The following is a 15,858-nucleotide window of genomic DNA, read 5'->3' as shown; positions in this document are numbered from 1 at the left end:
GTAGCGAAGTGCAATGTAACATTGCATGATTCTATTGATCAATATATCAATTAACTAAATGATGATGATTGAGAACAAGCTTTAACCACAAATCTATAGCACGTTGCAAAATTTACTTCAATGGATCATTAAGTGGAAAAATAGTAGTAGCATCCAATTTTTAAAATTCAGAGGAAATTTGATGTGGAAAAATGGAAACAGAATCACACGCATCAACTTCCTTGAAGAATGGATAATAATTAAATGAAGGTGCAGTGGAGTGGACATAGTTAGGCGGGCAATGAAATGATGATGTGACAAAATGATAGCTAAAAATTTCTCGAAAAAACACCTGCATGCAGGCCTATGTACACCTACTACCAACACATGTAAATCATACCAATTTTGGATAATTGATTTTGCGTGTCCGCCTCAATTTCCTCTGCCAATGAAAGACCCATCGTAACGGTGTCACATAATTGAAATAGAAATTGAATTTAGAGTTAGTATTTTGTTGAATTTGAGAGTGAGACAATAGACAGATAGTAAAGGGGGAAGCACAGGAATTGTGCTTGATTTATAGGTAGGGTGGGGTATAGCTAGAACTAGTAATAAAGGATTTATTGTCTGGACCGATTCCAAAGCCAGAGATCTTTTAATATGCTATCTTGTACAAATGAGGATCTCTTCTGCTGCCATGTATCACAAAACCCCAGAAATCAAATCATGCATTTATGTACTATATGATTGCCCCCATCAATCTGGCGGGTAAGATTGCATTGCATTTACTATATAATAGTAGTATATCCACACAAATTAGGAAAAGTTGTAGATGCCCACAAAAGACCCTCTAATTGCTTTCCAATATTGAAATACTACTACACACTTTATAATAATATAATTAAAAATTAAAGTAGTAAAATCAAGGGTTGAAAATGAGGTTGCCGCATTTACATTTCCAGCTCATGGGCTTGTAATTGGAGTTGCCTTGGTCTCTGGCGGCGGCGATGGTGGGGACTTGGATGGCCTCGCAGCGGGTGCAGGTGCTGCACTGGCGCTCGCACCGAGGCGGCCTTGATCCGATTTGGGATCTCCACATTGTCTTCTCTTCCTTTACTTGGGAGTTGTTGTGAGCTACTTTTCGGCCTGAAAAATTGAAGGTTTTAGGAGTGTAACTCATTCATATAAATATTGATGCATGGAGAGAGAGAGAGATGTACCTTGGACGTTGAATGTGGAAATGAGGAGAATGAGAAGTGGAATGGCGAAAATGAGTTGATGATGATGATGATGATGATGATGATGGGCGCAGCAGCAGAAGCCCATTTTAGTGTGGAAGGGGAAGAGAGGATAGGACGTGGAGGCTCTTATTGGGATTGGGAGTGATAAAACAATTTACTATTAAGTTTGCAGTTTAGATTTTCGATAAGTGGAAATATATAGTTGTAGTTGGCAGTGGATAAATCTACATCAATAGAGATAGCTCAAAATGGAGAGACTAGAGAGGCTGATGGGATTTTTGACAACGCATACACTCCCTCCATCGCTCACCGGACATAGTTTCTTTTCAGCATTACATTTAAAATATTGATATTTTGAGAGGTAAAGTGAAAAAATAAAGTAGAAAAGTGAAGATATAATAAAATAAGGGATACAATATCCCAAAACAAATTACGAGTAGCATATAATAGGATGGAGCAAGTGTAATATTCTCAAGTTTAAAATCTTGTTACTCCACTAATTTCTATATTTAAGGGCATTCACATCATTAGATCAATCGCCCCAGCCGATGGCATATCGGCTCCGCATCGGCCATGCGATGGGCCTCCATTGCAGAGGCTCGGGCTGATGGCGGAGCCGATTTTCATATTTTTTTAAAAAATAATTTTTTAATTTTCTTCTCCTATTATAAATATCTCAATCTCCTCCCCTTCATTTCACACACCCAAATCTTTCTCTACTTCACATTTTTTTCTCACTATAAATGTCTTGTAATTTCACATCTTTCCGATTCAGATGTTTTATTTAGTTTTTAAAATGAATATGTTTTTTGCCGTATATTACGTTGTCTTTAATTTATATTAACAATTAAAAGTGAAATAAAATAGTGATGATGTGAAAATGAGATGAGCTCTGAGATATGCTCTAGGATGGACTATCATTGCAGTGAGATAAGCTTTGAGATGGGTCTGCTGAGGTGGTAGGAAAATAAAGGAGAAAGATAAAGAAAGAAATAAGATAAGTATGTTGTTTTTCGCCAAAAAAATATAAAATACTCAACTATAGTAAAAAAAGAAAATGAATAAGACTAGAATGTTAATTAATTTCAAATTCAAAAGACTAAGGTTTCTATGTTGTGTCTATTAGTTGAATCAATCTTGAGGTCATGATATGCAAAGTAGTGTAGAAACACAATATTGCGTGTTACACGGTGTCAACCCATGGTGTGTAGTAGTGTTTGGTTAAAAAGTGAAGCAAATATGAATCATACTCTTAAAGCATATAATAGCCCCTTTAGCTGATTAAATTTCTTGGGCCATCAATCATGACAAATGAAACAAAACTTGATGGATATGGCATATAAGCTGCTGCTGGCTCAAGACTAAAACGGTCTATTTATATGGACCAACCAAACAATATAGTATTGGGCCCAAATTGTGTTGGCCCTCAGTTATTATGATCTCAAAATTAGTACTCCTACTGCTAAAAAAATTAATTTATTGGATAATAAAGATGAAATCAAAAGATCAGTAGGGAGAAGGTGGTTGAGTCCATGTAAATAATTTAAATAATTAATGATGCACCCTATTTAAGTACATCTCTCACCAATGCATATAGTATTTATTTGATTCAGAGTGTAGACCCTCTAGTCTCTACCTCTGTTTAGGCCAGAGATCTTATAGTTGAGGTAATTACATCTCAAACTCAATTTATAATTTATTTTCCGCTACTGTAAAAACGTGTTCATGTGAATTAAGAGTAATTTCCTATGAATATGTGTATGACCCTGAACAGAATTAACTATGACTTTTAACTATTTTGGTAAGTACACCCATGATGGAGTACGTACTAAACAAGCCCAACAGCAGTAAAGCCCATCAGCCTAAAGCCCAAGAAAGAGTATCAGTTCGGCATGACTAAAGAGTATCAGTCCGGCATGACTAAAGAGTTCAGTTCGGCACGACCAAAGAGTTCGGCCCCAGCCTACAGCTCGGAAAAAGCCAACTAATCAAATTCTGCTCTCAGGTCGGCATCAAGCTCTACTCTCAGATCGGCAAAAGCTGCTCGGCAATAATTCAGCAGTTCGGTCTCAGTATTCGACCGAACTGGGAGATAGTGGACTCATGCAGAACCTCCACGACCTCCACTACACCCACGATCTATTTAGTGGTGTCAAGCAGTCATTAACTCATGCAGGATAGTGGACCCATGCAAGATCGCCACGATCTCCACGACATCCACTACCTAGTAAATGGCTGCATGCCACGATTTTGGTTCAATGTATAAATAGAACCTAGATCAGATAGATAGGGTTAGCTTCTAGACATTCTCTCAATCTCTAGAGATAGAATACAAAATAGCAAGTCTGTATTGTAAGCTGTAGAAAACAGATCAAGCAATACAACTCTGCCCTCTCTTCTTCCCGTGGACGTAGATTTACTTCAGTAAATCGAACCACGTAAATTCTCTGTGTCGTGATCTGCGTTTTTCCTGCATTCATCACAAACATCAGAAATTCGCCGATTCATCACTGGCGCCGTCTGTGGGAAACAGAGAACCAAATTTGTGATAAAGCGAATTTTTGACCCTTTTTCTACCCCAAAAAAATGCATACCAGATCACACACTACCTGTAATACCGTTCGTGATAACCATGAGGAAGCTAGTCCAGCTCGCAGGTCTGAAAAACGGCCTCGGGAGACATCTACCTCCGGTTCTCACGAAGAAGGAACAAGCCACTCCAGGAGTCGTCGCACCGAGTCTTCCCAGCAGCCCGATTTAAATGAAGCTGTCAAGCTGTTCTTGGCCGAGAAGCAGGAGGAGTTCTTAACCTTCCTGCAGAAGAGCCAACAGCCGGAGAAGACAACGACGGATTCTCCCTCCTCATCTAGGCATGAAAGTCACTACCGCAGTAGTGACGTGTCTTCCAGGAGAAAGAATCCTCAACCCCGACATGTTCCTGTTCCTCCTCGGTACCGGAACCACAGGAGAACTCCATCTCCTCCGTACCGAAGAGATGTCGGGTTCGCCATGTACGGAGCATTAAAGACTCCGTTCTCGGACGATATCACCCGAACTCCTTTGCCGCGGAACTACCGAACTCCGTCGATAACCTATGACGGACTCGTGGATCCTCATGATTTCTTGGGACGCTATCAATATAACATGGCGAACCAGGGTCTCAACGAGGTCCACATGTGCAAGCTGTTCCCCGAGCTGCTCATCGGGAACGCCAGAAGGTGGTTCGACAGCCTTCCTCAAGGCAGCATTAGATCCTACCGAGATCTAATGGATGCTTTCCACAGGAGGTTCTTTCAGAAAGCGGAAGCCCGGATCACTTCGGCTCAGCTGCTTTCTATTCGTCAAGGTCGCGACGAAAAAATCAGCGACTTTATGACAAGATTCCACAAGGAATGCCTGCAAGTGGACGATCTCAACGATCTGCTTGTCATCTCGGCATTCCAAAATGGAATCCTGCCCGGAGCTCTCTACAGGAAGCTCGTTGAGTGCGGTCCGCAGACAGCTCAGGAAATGTGGGACATTGCGGACCAGTACTCCCGGGCCGATGAGGCAGACCGTCGCAAACGGTCGTTAGACAGCTCATCGTCCCGAGAAGACAGAAGGAAGCCCGATCATAGCGATCGGGGGCATCCTCGCCGGACTCCATTTGAAAGAATTCAAAGGGCTCCGGTGCAAGACAGATTGGGACCCCGTCTCAATCCCGAGAAGCCGCCCGCTCAGTTCGTACCATTGAACAAGTCAAGAGCGGAAATTTTCGAACTGCATTCCGATATGTTCGAAAAGCCAAGACGGACGACGAAATCGGCCTCACGCCGACCTCAGGATCAATATTGCTCCTTCCATCAAGACTACGGTCACGATACCGAGGAGTGCCGACATTTGGCTGCAGGTATTGATGCCCTTGTGAAAGCAGGGACGTTAAAAAAATACCAAAGCAAGCAGCCGAAAAGGAACAAAAAGCAGGGAGGTGCGAACTGCGCTCCTCAGGATCCGAAAAGGCAACAGGATCCCGAAGACGACAACGAGCCGCAATATGATAGAGTAATCCTAACTATTGACGCTCTCCCTGCCGAGAAGACTAAATCGTCTCTGAAGTCATAGAGCAGAAAAAGGCTTTTGACGAGCTCAAAAGTTATCTAGCCAAGCTTCCTATTCTCTCTGCTCCAACCGAAGCCGAAATAATATTCTTATACTTAGCGGCATCAGATCAAACCATCAGCGCGGTGCTTGTACGAGAAGAAGGCCTAAAGCAGTTTCCCATCTACTTTACAAGCCGAGCATTAAGAGGTCCAGAAACAAGGTATCAACCTCTGGAAAAAATTGCTCTGGCATTAGTAAATGCAGTAAGGAGACTGCGGCCATACTTCTATGCTCACAAGGTATGCGTCTTAACCGATCTGCCTCTTCGGCAAGTTTTGACCAAGCCAGAAGCATCAGGCAGAATCGCCAAATGGGCCATAGAGCTGGGAGAACACTCAATCGAGTACCTACCTCGGAAAGCCATCAAGGGACAAGCCTTGGCAGATTTTCTTACAGAGGCCAAGTTCGATCAAGCAATCCCTGTCATTGCCGAACAGAAAAATTCTGCCAATGCCGAACTAGCACAGCCCTTGGAATCCGAAGTAGAGCCGCCAGACTGCTGGAGCGGATTCGTAGATGGAGCTTCAAACAAGATGGGAAGTGGAGCTGGTATTTTACTCGTCGCTCCCGACGGACACGAGGTAACCTACTCACTTCGGTTCCTATTCCCCACTACTAATAATGAAGCCGAGTACGAAGCCCTCCTTGCCGGACTCCAGTTAGCGCAAAGTCTGCTCGTCAAATCTCTCAAAGTCCATTGTGATTCACAAGTCATAGTAAATCACATGTTGGGTACAAGTGAAGCTCGTGACGAGAGAATGAAGAAGTATTTGGACAAAGCGCAAAGCATCAGCCGAAGTTTCTCCTATTTTCGGATGATCCGCGTTCCCAGAGCGGAAAATAGCCGAGCAGATACCTTAAGTAAGTTGGCCTCAGATCCGAGCTCAAAGGCGGAAGAATTAATGCATCGAAGCATTGATGAAGCCGAGGTACATTCAGTATCCAGCTCGCCGAACTGGATGACGCCGATCTTGCAGTATCTGGATCAAGGACAATTGCCCGAGGATAAGAGAGAAGCTCGGAAAATCACGTGCCGAGCACTTCGGTACGAACTTCATGAAGGAGTCCTCTTTAGAAAGTCTTACCTCCAGCCGTTATTGCGGTGCGTAGGACCAGAAGAGACGGACTACATCCTCAGAGAAGTTCATGAAGGATCGTGCGGCAGCCACATCGGAGCTAGAGCTTTAGCTAAAAAAGTTCTAAGATGGGAATATTATTGGCCAACCTTGGTACAAGAAGCAGTGCAGCTCGTCAAGACATGCCCGAAGTGCCAAATCCATGCAAATATCCCAAGGATGCCGCAGACCGATCTATTCACTATGCAAAGCCCTTGGCCTTTCATGCAATGGGGCATAGACATAGTGGGACCACTTCCTCAAGCTCCTCGGCAAATGAAATTCCTAATCGTTGCCGTGGACTACTTTACGAAGTGGGTGGAAGCTGAACCATTAGCTACGATAACGAGCTCGAAGGCATTGGATTTCGTCTGGAAGAACATAGTGTGCCGATTTGGCATACCCCACATCCTCATCTCGGATAACGGGACTCAGTTCACCGACAAGACGTTCAAGAATTGGTGCCAAGAGCTGAATATTCAACAGCGGTTCACTTCGGTCTCTCATCCACAAGCAAACGGACAAACGGAGGTAACAAATCGTATCCTGGTGAAAGGGTTAAAAGCTCGGTTAGAACAAGCCAAAGGACAATGGGTAGAAAATCTCCCTCAAGTCCTATGGTCCTACCGAACTACACCCACAACCTCCAACGGTGAAACTCCGTACAGTCTGGTGTACGGCACTGAAGCCGTAATTCCGGTGGAGATCGGCGTACCCAGTCCCCGAACTCTAAATTTCTCCTCAGAAATGAATGACGACGGACTGAGAGCCGAGCTAGATCTTGCCGAAGAAAGAAGAGAATTGGCATGCATAAAAGCAGCCAAGTACAAGGAGCAAGTAGCCCGGTATTACAACCAAAGGGTGAAGAAGCTGCAATTTCAAGTGGGAGATCTCGTCTTGAGAAACAACGAAGTAAGCCGAGTAGAAAAGCTGGGCAAGCTCGAACCCACATGGGAAGGTCCGTATCGGGTATCAGAAGTCCTCGGCAAAGGGTCTTACAAATTGGCTCACATGTCAGGAGAACAGGTACCCCGAACATGGCACATTTCCAACCTCAAAAAGTTCCATTTGTAAGAGACAGTCCGGTCAGTCAGTCTTGAGTCTTGTTCAGTCAATGTGCTTTATTTGGTTTACTTGGTCTTTATTTGTCTCTGTGCGTTTTGTCTATATGCGTTTTGTCTGTCTCTGTGCGTGTCGTCTCTTACAAATGTTACTGAGGTATCTTGTTCTTCGAAGGCTGATCCCCTTCTTAGAACATATACAAGCTAAACGATTGTGAGTCAAAGCTTCTACAGAAGATACAAGACCACAATTCAGCTTAAACAAGCAGTTCGTCTGAAACGAGCTGCAATAAGCCAACGATTGTGAGTCAAAGCTTCTACAGAAGATACAAGACCTCAATTCAGCTTAAACAAGCAGTTCGTCTGAAACGAGCTGCAACAAGCCAACGATTGTGAGTCAAAGCTTCTACAGAGGATACAAGACCACAATTCGGCTTAAAAATCAAGCACTTCGTCTGAAACGAACTGCAACGAAAGTCCGATTCTCGCGATAAAACTTGCCTGAATTAGGACAAGGGAAAGTCCGATCCACGCGATAAAACTCGCCGAATTAGGACAAGGGAAAGTCCGATCCCCAAATTAGGACAACGGAAAGTCCGATCCGAGCGATAAAATTCGCCAAATTAGGACACAAGCGTAGTCCAGTCAAAGATGTTTATTTCATCAGATCAAAGACGAGTCCGGTCAAAGATGTTTATTTCATCAGACCAAAGACGAGTCCGGTCAAAGAAGAGTGCACTTCATAAGACCGAGGACAAACATCAACTTACCCCGTACCTTTATCCAGAATGCCGAAGTGATTCACTTCGCTTTCCGGGGGGGGGTAGTGATGGAGTACGTACTAAACAAGCCCAACAGCAGTAAAGCCCATCAGCCTAAAGCCCAAGAAAGAGTATCAGTTCGGCATGACTAAAGAGTATCAGTCCGGCATGACTAAAGAGTTCAGTTCGGCACGACCAAAGAGTTCGGCCCCAGCCTACAGCTCGGAAAAAGCCAACTAATCAAATTCTGCTCTCAGGTCGGCATCAAGCTCTACTCTCAGATCGGCAAAAGCTGCTCGGCAATAATTCAGCAGTTCGGTCTCAGTATTCGACCGAACTGGGAGATAGTGGACTCATGCAGAACCTCCACGACCTCCACTACACCCACGATCTATTTAGTGGTGTCAAGCAGTCATTAACTCATGCAGGATAGTGGACCCATGCAAGATCGCCACGATCTCCACGACATCCACTACCTAGTAAATGGCTGCATGCCACGATTTTGGTTCAATGTATAAATAGAACCTAGATCAGATAGATAGGGTTAGCTTCTAGACATTCTCTCAATCTCTAGAGATAGAATACAAAATAGCAAGTCTGTATTGTAAGCTGTAGAAAACAGATCAAGCAATACAACTCTGCCCTCTCTTCTTCCCGTGGACGTAGATTTACTTCAGTAAATCGAACCACGTAAATTCTCTGTGTCGTGATCTGCGTTTTTCCTGCATTCATCACAAACATCAGAAATTCGCCGATTCATCAACCCACAGTTGAATGTTTGTCAAAAATAAACTTCTCCATCAAAATCCAACTTTGAAATTCATTTTTTAGATTAGCGGAAAAATGTTGGATGATACTGAATTTGTTTTTTCTGACACAACCCCCCTTTTACCAATAAAGTACTCTGTAGCTAATTAAATTCACACTATAAAACAGTACCATCATTTTGGCCCTTATTCTAACGTTAAGCCACAAAACTAGACATGAGTTGTATGACATCTACTCCTCACCTCACCGTGCACTTTTGGGCATTTTCGTAGGGTTCAATTTAGCATGTTATCATTCAAAGTTATTTTCATCCTTTCATTTAAAAATTGGATATCTTATCCATGTTATTATTAAATGAGTAGTTTCAAATTTTTATAATCACTACAAAAAAAGCAGAAAATATTTGGTAGCAAACAACGCCTTTTTTTGTAGTGAACACTTCAGTTTCTAAGAGCACCAAAACGTTTGGGTGAAAAAAATGGGGCCGGACCACACCTGGGGTCTGACCCGAGCCTAGCAGCGTTGGAGGTGGCGGTGGAGAGGCTTGGGCCGTGACTAGGGATGCTGGAGAGGCCAGGGGACGCGCCCGGTTGCGGCTCGTCCCGGCGGCAGGCGCTCGGGCTAGACCCCAACTCATTTTTTTTTCAATATGAAAATTTCCCTATAAATACTATACCATTCCATAACATTTGCATATCTATTCAACTTCATTCTTATCCCTCTCAAACTAAATCACCTAACTGAAAAAATTGGGAAGCGCACCTACATTTTCCAGTATTTATATTATGTTTTAATGTTTTTTTTTTAATTTTCAAGGATAGTAATTTTTTATTTTTTAGGGCTTTTAATTTTAAATTTTTCAGGTTTGGAATTTTCAAAATTTTTCGTGTTATAATTGTTCAACGTTTTCAATTTTACGAGTAAAATCTAAATAGTTTGTAATTGTGATTAATGCAATTTAATATATGTGACCTGAATGGGACTTAGATGTGGCCTGCAAGGTTGTGGGAATTATAGTCTGGTAATAAAATATGAGAGGAATGACCATGTAGACTTATAGATGAAACTTAGGACCTGGCCCCGAACCAGGAATGTGAATGACCTAAGCAGTGAAATGCAGTAGGATTCAAAATTCTACAAATCCATTCTCTAAAGTTCAAAAATAAATACATGAAAGCTGGATATTTGAGTATGATTTGACACAATTATTTATCATTATGTCATACTAGTTTATGATTTTGCATTTTTAGCATATCAAAATTGTGTGATGTCAATGTCATATTTTGACCAATTAACACAGGCAAACATTATCCAAGAATGGAGAACGTGATAGGTTCCTGAGCTAAATGACTGACTTGACCATATAACCAACTTAATTAAATGAGAGTGGTTTACATCTTAATCTAATAAAGTATTGAGGCCATGTTTGGTTGGCGGGAAAGTAAAGTTGGCAAGGAAAATGATTCCTGGGAAAATGATTCCCGGGAATATGATTTCTAATAACTTTACTTTTCCGTGTTTGGAAAATATCAAGATTTGAAAGTATATATTTGATTTAAACACTAAACTAAAAATATACTTATCATTTTTTATTTATAAAAAATAATAATACTTATTATTTAATAAATTATTAATTACAAATGATAATAATTATCTTATTTTATTTATTATTACGATGGATAGTCTAAATATGGATTATACATCATAATATATAATAATATAATAATAAATAAGATTATTATTATTATTATCATTATATTTACATAATTTTTAATTGAATAAATTTTATAATTTAAAATTTCACTACAAGTTTATTGTTAATTACTAATTTATAAATTAATAATTATTATATTATTATAATTATATTTAAGTATTTAATAAATTATTATTATTAATATGATAATAAAAATAAAAAAAATATTAATAATATAGTTATAATTATGATAATTTGAATTATAGTTATTTATTATCCTGAAATTAAGTATGGTTTATACTTTTAAATTATTTTTGAAATATTCTAATAAATAATAATAATAATAATAATAATAATAATAATAATAATGATGATGATGATGATGATGATGATGATGATGATGATGATGATGATGATGATGATGATGATGATGATGATGATGATGATGATGATGATGATGATGATGATGATGATGATGATGATGATGATGATGATGATGATGATGATGATGATGATGATAATAATAATAATAATATAATAATAATAATAATAATAATAATAATAATAAATTATATTATATTGCATTAAATATGTAAGAATCCTACAACTGGGAAAAAGAATACCTAAGAAAAGTTAGGATTCAGAATCCTGAAAAGTTGTACTAACTTTCCTTGTTTCAGGATTTTGATTATTTTCTCAGTTTGATTAAAAACGGAAACAAACACTGGAATTTAAAATTTAAGGAATCAGATTACTTTCCCAGACAGAATCCTGGCAACCAAACATGGCCTGAATACCAAATACAATTAGCAAATGTCTTCAGACTTACCGTAGAATATATAAGCCATCAAATGCTATACCAAAATAATACTAGTAAAAGAAGCGTAGCTTTGAATATTATCTATAGTGAACCTCTCTTATTCCTATTAATAAAACAAAGTTAAATGTTAATAAACTGTACGGACGCATATCCATCATTGTCTATTAAACACCCATATAACGACAAGTCGACAATATCAGTCTAGTTGCCATTATCGCAAATTTGATGTTCATGAAAATTGAAAATTACTTATTCTTAAGTTACATTTAATACTCCATGTATTCTTAGAAGCTAAATATGATATACAGTATATTACTGGTACTTATGTAAGTTTTAAATATGTTAATTTACTATGTCAAATGAACTGCCTTATCATCTAGTAAGTCTTATTTATGCAAGGGTATATATTATCAATAAATGGAATATATTTTATACTCCCTCCGTCCCGCACTACTCGCACTTATTTCCTTTTTGGGCGTTCCAAGTTACTTGCACTCTTTCCATTTTTAGTAAAAATTTTTACCTACAGCCGTCATTTTTGACTTTCCTATACACTCATTCCTTAATCTCCGTGCCGAAAAGGAAATGGGCGAGTAGCCCGGGACGGAGGGAGTACTTAATAAGGTGAATGTTCGATTTTGTCTCATCGTTTGAGACGTTTACTCGAAAATGTCATACCGTTTAAGTAATTACCATTCAGTACCCATTGCTTTATTTTTTTAGAACAAAATGTTCTTAAAAAAATTCTATCTAACAAAATATCGACATTACAATCGAAATTACACATCAATTAAGTATCAATGTGTAATGTTGTATAATCAATGTTTAATTGGGTAATTGACGTGTAATTTTGATTGTCACATCGACATTCAAGTCACCATTAATTTTTTACATGAAATATTATCCCAAAAATAAAGGGACAAGTACTAAGAGCATCCACAGTGTGGTGCCCTATAGTCCGCCCTATAGGACGCTACATCAACATTTTATCCTCCTACCCTTCCACCTGTAGTGGGATGCCCTATAGTCCGCCATATAGCGCCACAATTTAATTTTGTATTTAATTTTTATGTTTGCAAATATATCAAGCAAAATAAATAAAAAAAGCACCACAATTAAGGCAAATTCAACATTTACTTCATTAAAAAAAAGTTACAAGAGTGGAGATAAAAAACAAGTGCACTACAGATAAAAGCGTATACTCTAAATCATTCCCAACTGGCGCAGGAGATCATCGATCATCCTCTTGAAGTATTCGGCTTCACCCGGGTCCTCACACTGCATGAGGGCATTGTGTGTGTCCAAAAAGTCCTCCGGTTGGCGGCCGCCACTTACTCCCCATAGGCATGAGCCGCAGCCGAAGTCGGGGCCGGGGTCGGGGTCGAGATCGGGGTTGCGGTCGGGGCCGGGTTCTGTGAGGACGTCGCCTTCGCCTTGCCCTTGTTCTTGGCAGCCTTGTTGCCAATGGGACGCCGGGAGGACATCGGTGTGCCCGAACTCTCATCCTCGTACATCGACTCTGGTTGAGGTCCATCGGAGGGGCGCCGCTGTCGCTGCTCGTATAATCACCGGCGGTGGTGTTCTTCGTCCTCTTCGACTAAGCCGATATGAGCAGATTCCCTCCTTGGAACTTCTGCTTGTCCTTCACGATCAGCCAGGAGAAGTAGTGCTTGAACTCACCGCACAATGAAATGTACGACGCAGGCGCTCTATCGCACACATCAGTCAAACTCTCGCCGCTGCCCTGCTCCCTCAAACACTTCTCGTACTCCGCCGAGAACAAATTGAGTTGCTTCTTCATCTAATCCCAGTGCTTGCGGAGCTGCTCCCTATGGCACTTGTAGGCGGCTGCCGGCTCTCGTTGTAGCGCTCAGTAATGCGCTCCCATTACGCGATTTGCTTTTGGTTGTTGGCAAACACTAGGTCCTCTGAAATATCAACCCAACACTTCGTCAGGAGAATGCTTTCTTCCTGACTGTAGTTCGTTCTCCTTGGGGTGAATTCTTCATTCTTCCCCCGAGGTGGCAACTTCTGGGCTCTTTGCTTGTTCCTCTTCTTCTTGGGGGTGTAGCGGCGGAAGCAGAGGGGCGGCCGCGGGGAGGGGTGGGAGACGTCTCCATGTCTGACAGCCTGTACGAATACGTGCTGAAACATACTCCACCGCGGCCGTGGGGGGGTGGGGTGGGAGACGGCTCCATGTCTGACAGCCCCCTGTACTAATACGTGCTGAAATCCGGATCGTACTAGGTGTTGGAGTCGAAGGGCCGGTATTCGTCAGGGTCTGTACCCGGCCACCGTGCACCACCACCGAACATCGGAAATCCGTTTGGACTATTCGAATTTGGAAAATCACCGGAATTCATTATAAATTGAAATAGAGAGAATGAGATGAAAGAGTGAATGGAATAATGAAAGGAAGAAATAGAAGTGTGGTGTATATATATAAATTTTGAAGAATTTAAAAAAAGAAAACGAGTTGCATCGGGCGTGCTATCGTCCGCGTCGCCCGCAATGGGACGGCCGATAGCACACCCGATGCGTGTTCCATGGCCTATCGTCTGCGGACGATGCATCGGGCATCGTCCGCATAGCTACAGTGGCGGGCGATAGCACGCCCGATGCATCAGGCGGACACTGTGGATGGTCTAAATGATGATTACCTAAACGATGAGATATTTTCGGATAAACACTTCAAATGATGGGACAAAATACACCTTTTACCCTAGTTAATATATGTGATTGTTGACTAATGAGATTTACTCGATAGGTTTAATTTACTCTCGCATAAAGTTTTGTTACGACTTAAAATTGTGAAATTACTATTTACAGAGAAACTGCTAAAAATGAATATGTATTAATAGGTGATCACGGATGCATAAAACTATGGATGTAGGGTAGATCCAATACAATTTCATAAATTTGTAGCAGAAATAATGAGGGCGATTGATCCTACAAAGAGAGATTATGTGGCGCTGGGCGTCTGCTATCTGACTCCATAAGTATATAATTAGGCCCACCAACTGGAAGGCCCACATTGCCTTTCTCATGGGCCACTTATTAGCTAACATTTTTATCTTTTTATCCTATTGCCACAACCCTATTTGTTATTAGCCTCCTTTTTGAGCCATTAATAAGTTAATAAAAACATCAAATTAAGTTTTCCAATTTTAATAAATCATCTTTATCTTATTTGGACATCTCATTTCAATAGGGCACTATGAAAATTCAAAACATGGTGAACAATGGCTCATTATTTACATCATATGCTATTATGATTCCACTTATTTGTCTCGCTCCTATTCTCCCTTACTTTTACACAATAGCAAAAGTTACATTCTCTATCCTATTTTATTAGTATAAACTACTCCTTTTTTTTCTAGGTACTCAGGCTCGAAAAACAAAAAAAATATTGTTATCATATAAACTGTTCTAGGCGACTGAAAAAACAAATAAAATATCAGTATAAAAGTTGATGATATAAAAATAAGAGGGAACATCATTTTTGATCCACGAACTTTGCTAAAGTATCATTTTAGGTCCGTGAACTTTGAAAATATCATTTTAGGTCTGTGAACTTTGAGTTAGTATCATTTGAGGTACTTTTTACTATTTCCAAGTTTTTTTGGACGAAAATACCCTCAATACCTTAAATTGTATATATTTTTATTAAATTTATCATATACTCATATTTTTTTATAATTATCTTTACAATATATTTTTGACAAATTTTCTAAATATAATTTGACCTTAAATATTATCACTTAATTTTGTGACATGCAAGTAAAATTGCTTCTTCAATTTTTTATATTATTTTTAAAAAAAAATTGAATAGAGAACTTTCTTTAATAATAAAAAATTGAATAAAGATCTTTTTATAAATATCTTTACAATATATTTTTGATAAATTTTCTAAATATAAATTGACCTTCAATATTATCATTTAATTTTGTGACATGCAAGAAAAGATCTTTATTCAATTTTTTATTATTAAAGAAAAGTTCTTTATTCAATTTAAAAAAATTAATATAAAAAATTGAAGAAGCAATTTTACTTGCATGTCACAAAATTAAGTGATAATATTTAAGATCAAATTATATTTAGAAAATTTGTCAAAAATATATTGTACAGATATTTATAAAAAAATATGAGTATATGATAAATTTATTAAAAATATATACATTTTAAGGTATTGAGGGTATTTTCGTCCAAAAAAATTTGAAAATAGTAAAAAGTACCTCAAATGATATTAACTCAAATTTCACGGACCTAAAATGATATTT

The 15,858-nt window shown here is 39.5% G+C and overlaps 1 protein-coding gene across 1 annotated transcript; it reads right to left on the bottom strand.

Moving 5' to 3' along the window:
- Positions 1–746: 746 nt before the first annotated feature.
- Positions 747–1,367, bottom strand: LOC121776612 (EPIDERMAL PATTERNING FACTOR-like protein 2). Its single transcript, XM_042173806.1, has 2 exons — positions 1,200–1,367; positions 747–1,125 (listed from the first exon to the last, which is right to left on the bottom strand). Exons 1-2 carry the CDS (start codon positions 1,303–1,305, stop codon positions 902–904), a joined length of 330 nt encoding a protein of 109 aa, XP_042029740.1. The 5' UTR covers positions 1,306–1,367; the 3' UTR covers positions 747–901.
- Between the last annotated feature and the right edge of the window lie 14,491 nt (positions 1,368–15,858).

This window comes from Salvia splendens, chromosome 18 (genome assembly GCF_004379255.2).
Source record: "Salvia splendens isolate huo1 chromosome 18, SspV2, whole genome shotgun sequence".
Classification (NCBI taxonomy): Eukaryota; Viridiplantae; Streptophyta; class Magnoliopsida; order Lamiales; family Lamiaceae; genus Salvia; species Salvia splendens.
This window is presented reverse-complemented; position numbering and strand designations above follow the sequence as displayed.

Coding starts and splice junctions, on each gene's coding strand:
- LOC121776612 (XM_042173806.1), bottom strand. CDS start 1,305: ATGGGCTTCTGCTGCTGCGCCCATCATCATCATCATCATCATCATCAT. Junction 1,126..1,199: donor TTCCACATTCAACGTCCAAG/GTACATCTCTCT, acceptor TCAATTTTTCAG/GCCGAAAAGTAGCTCACAAC.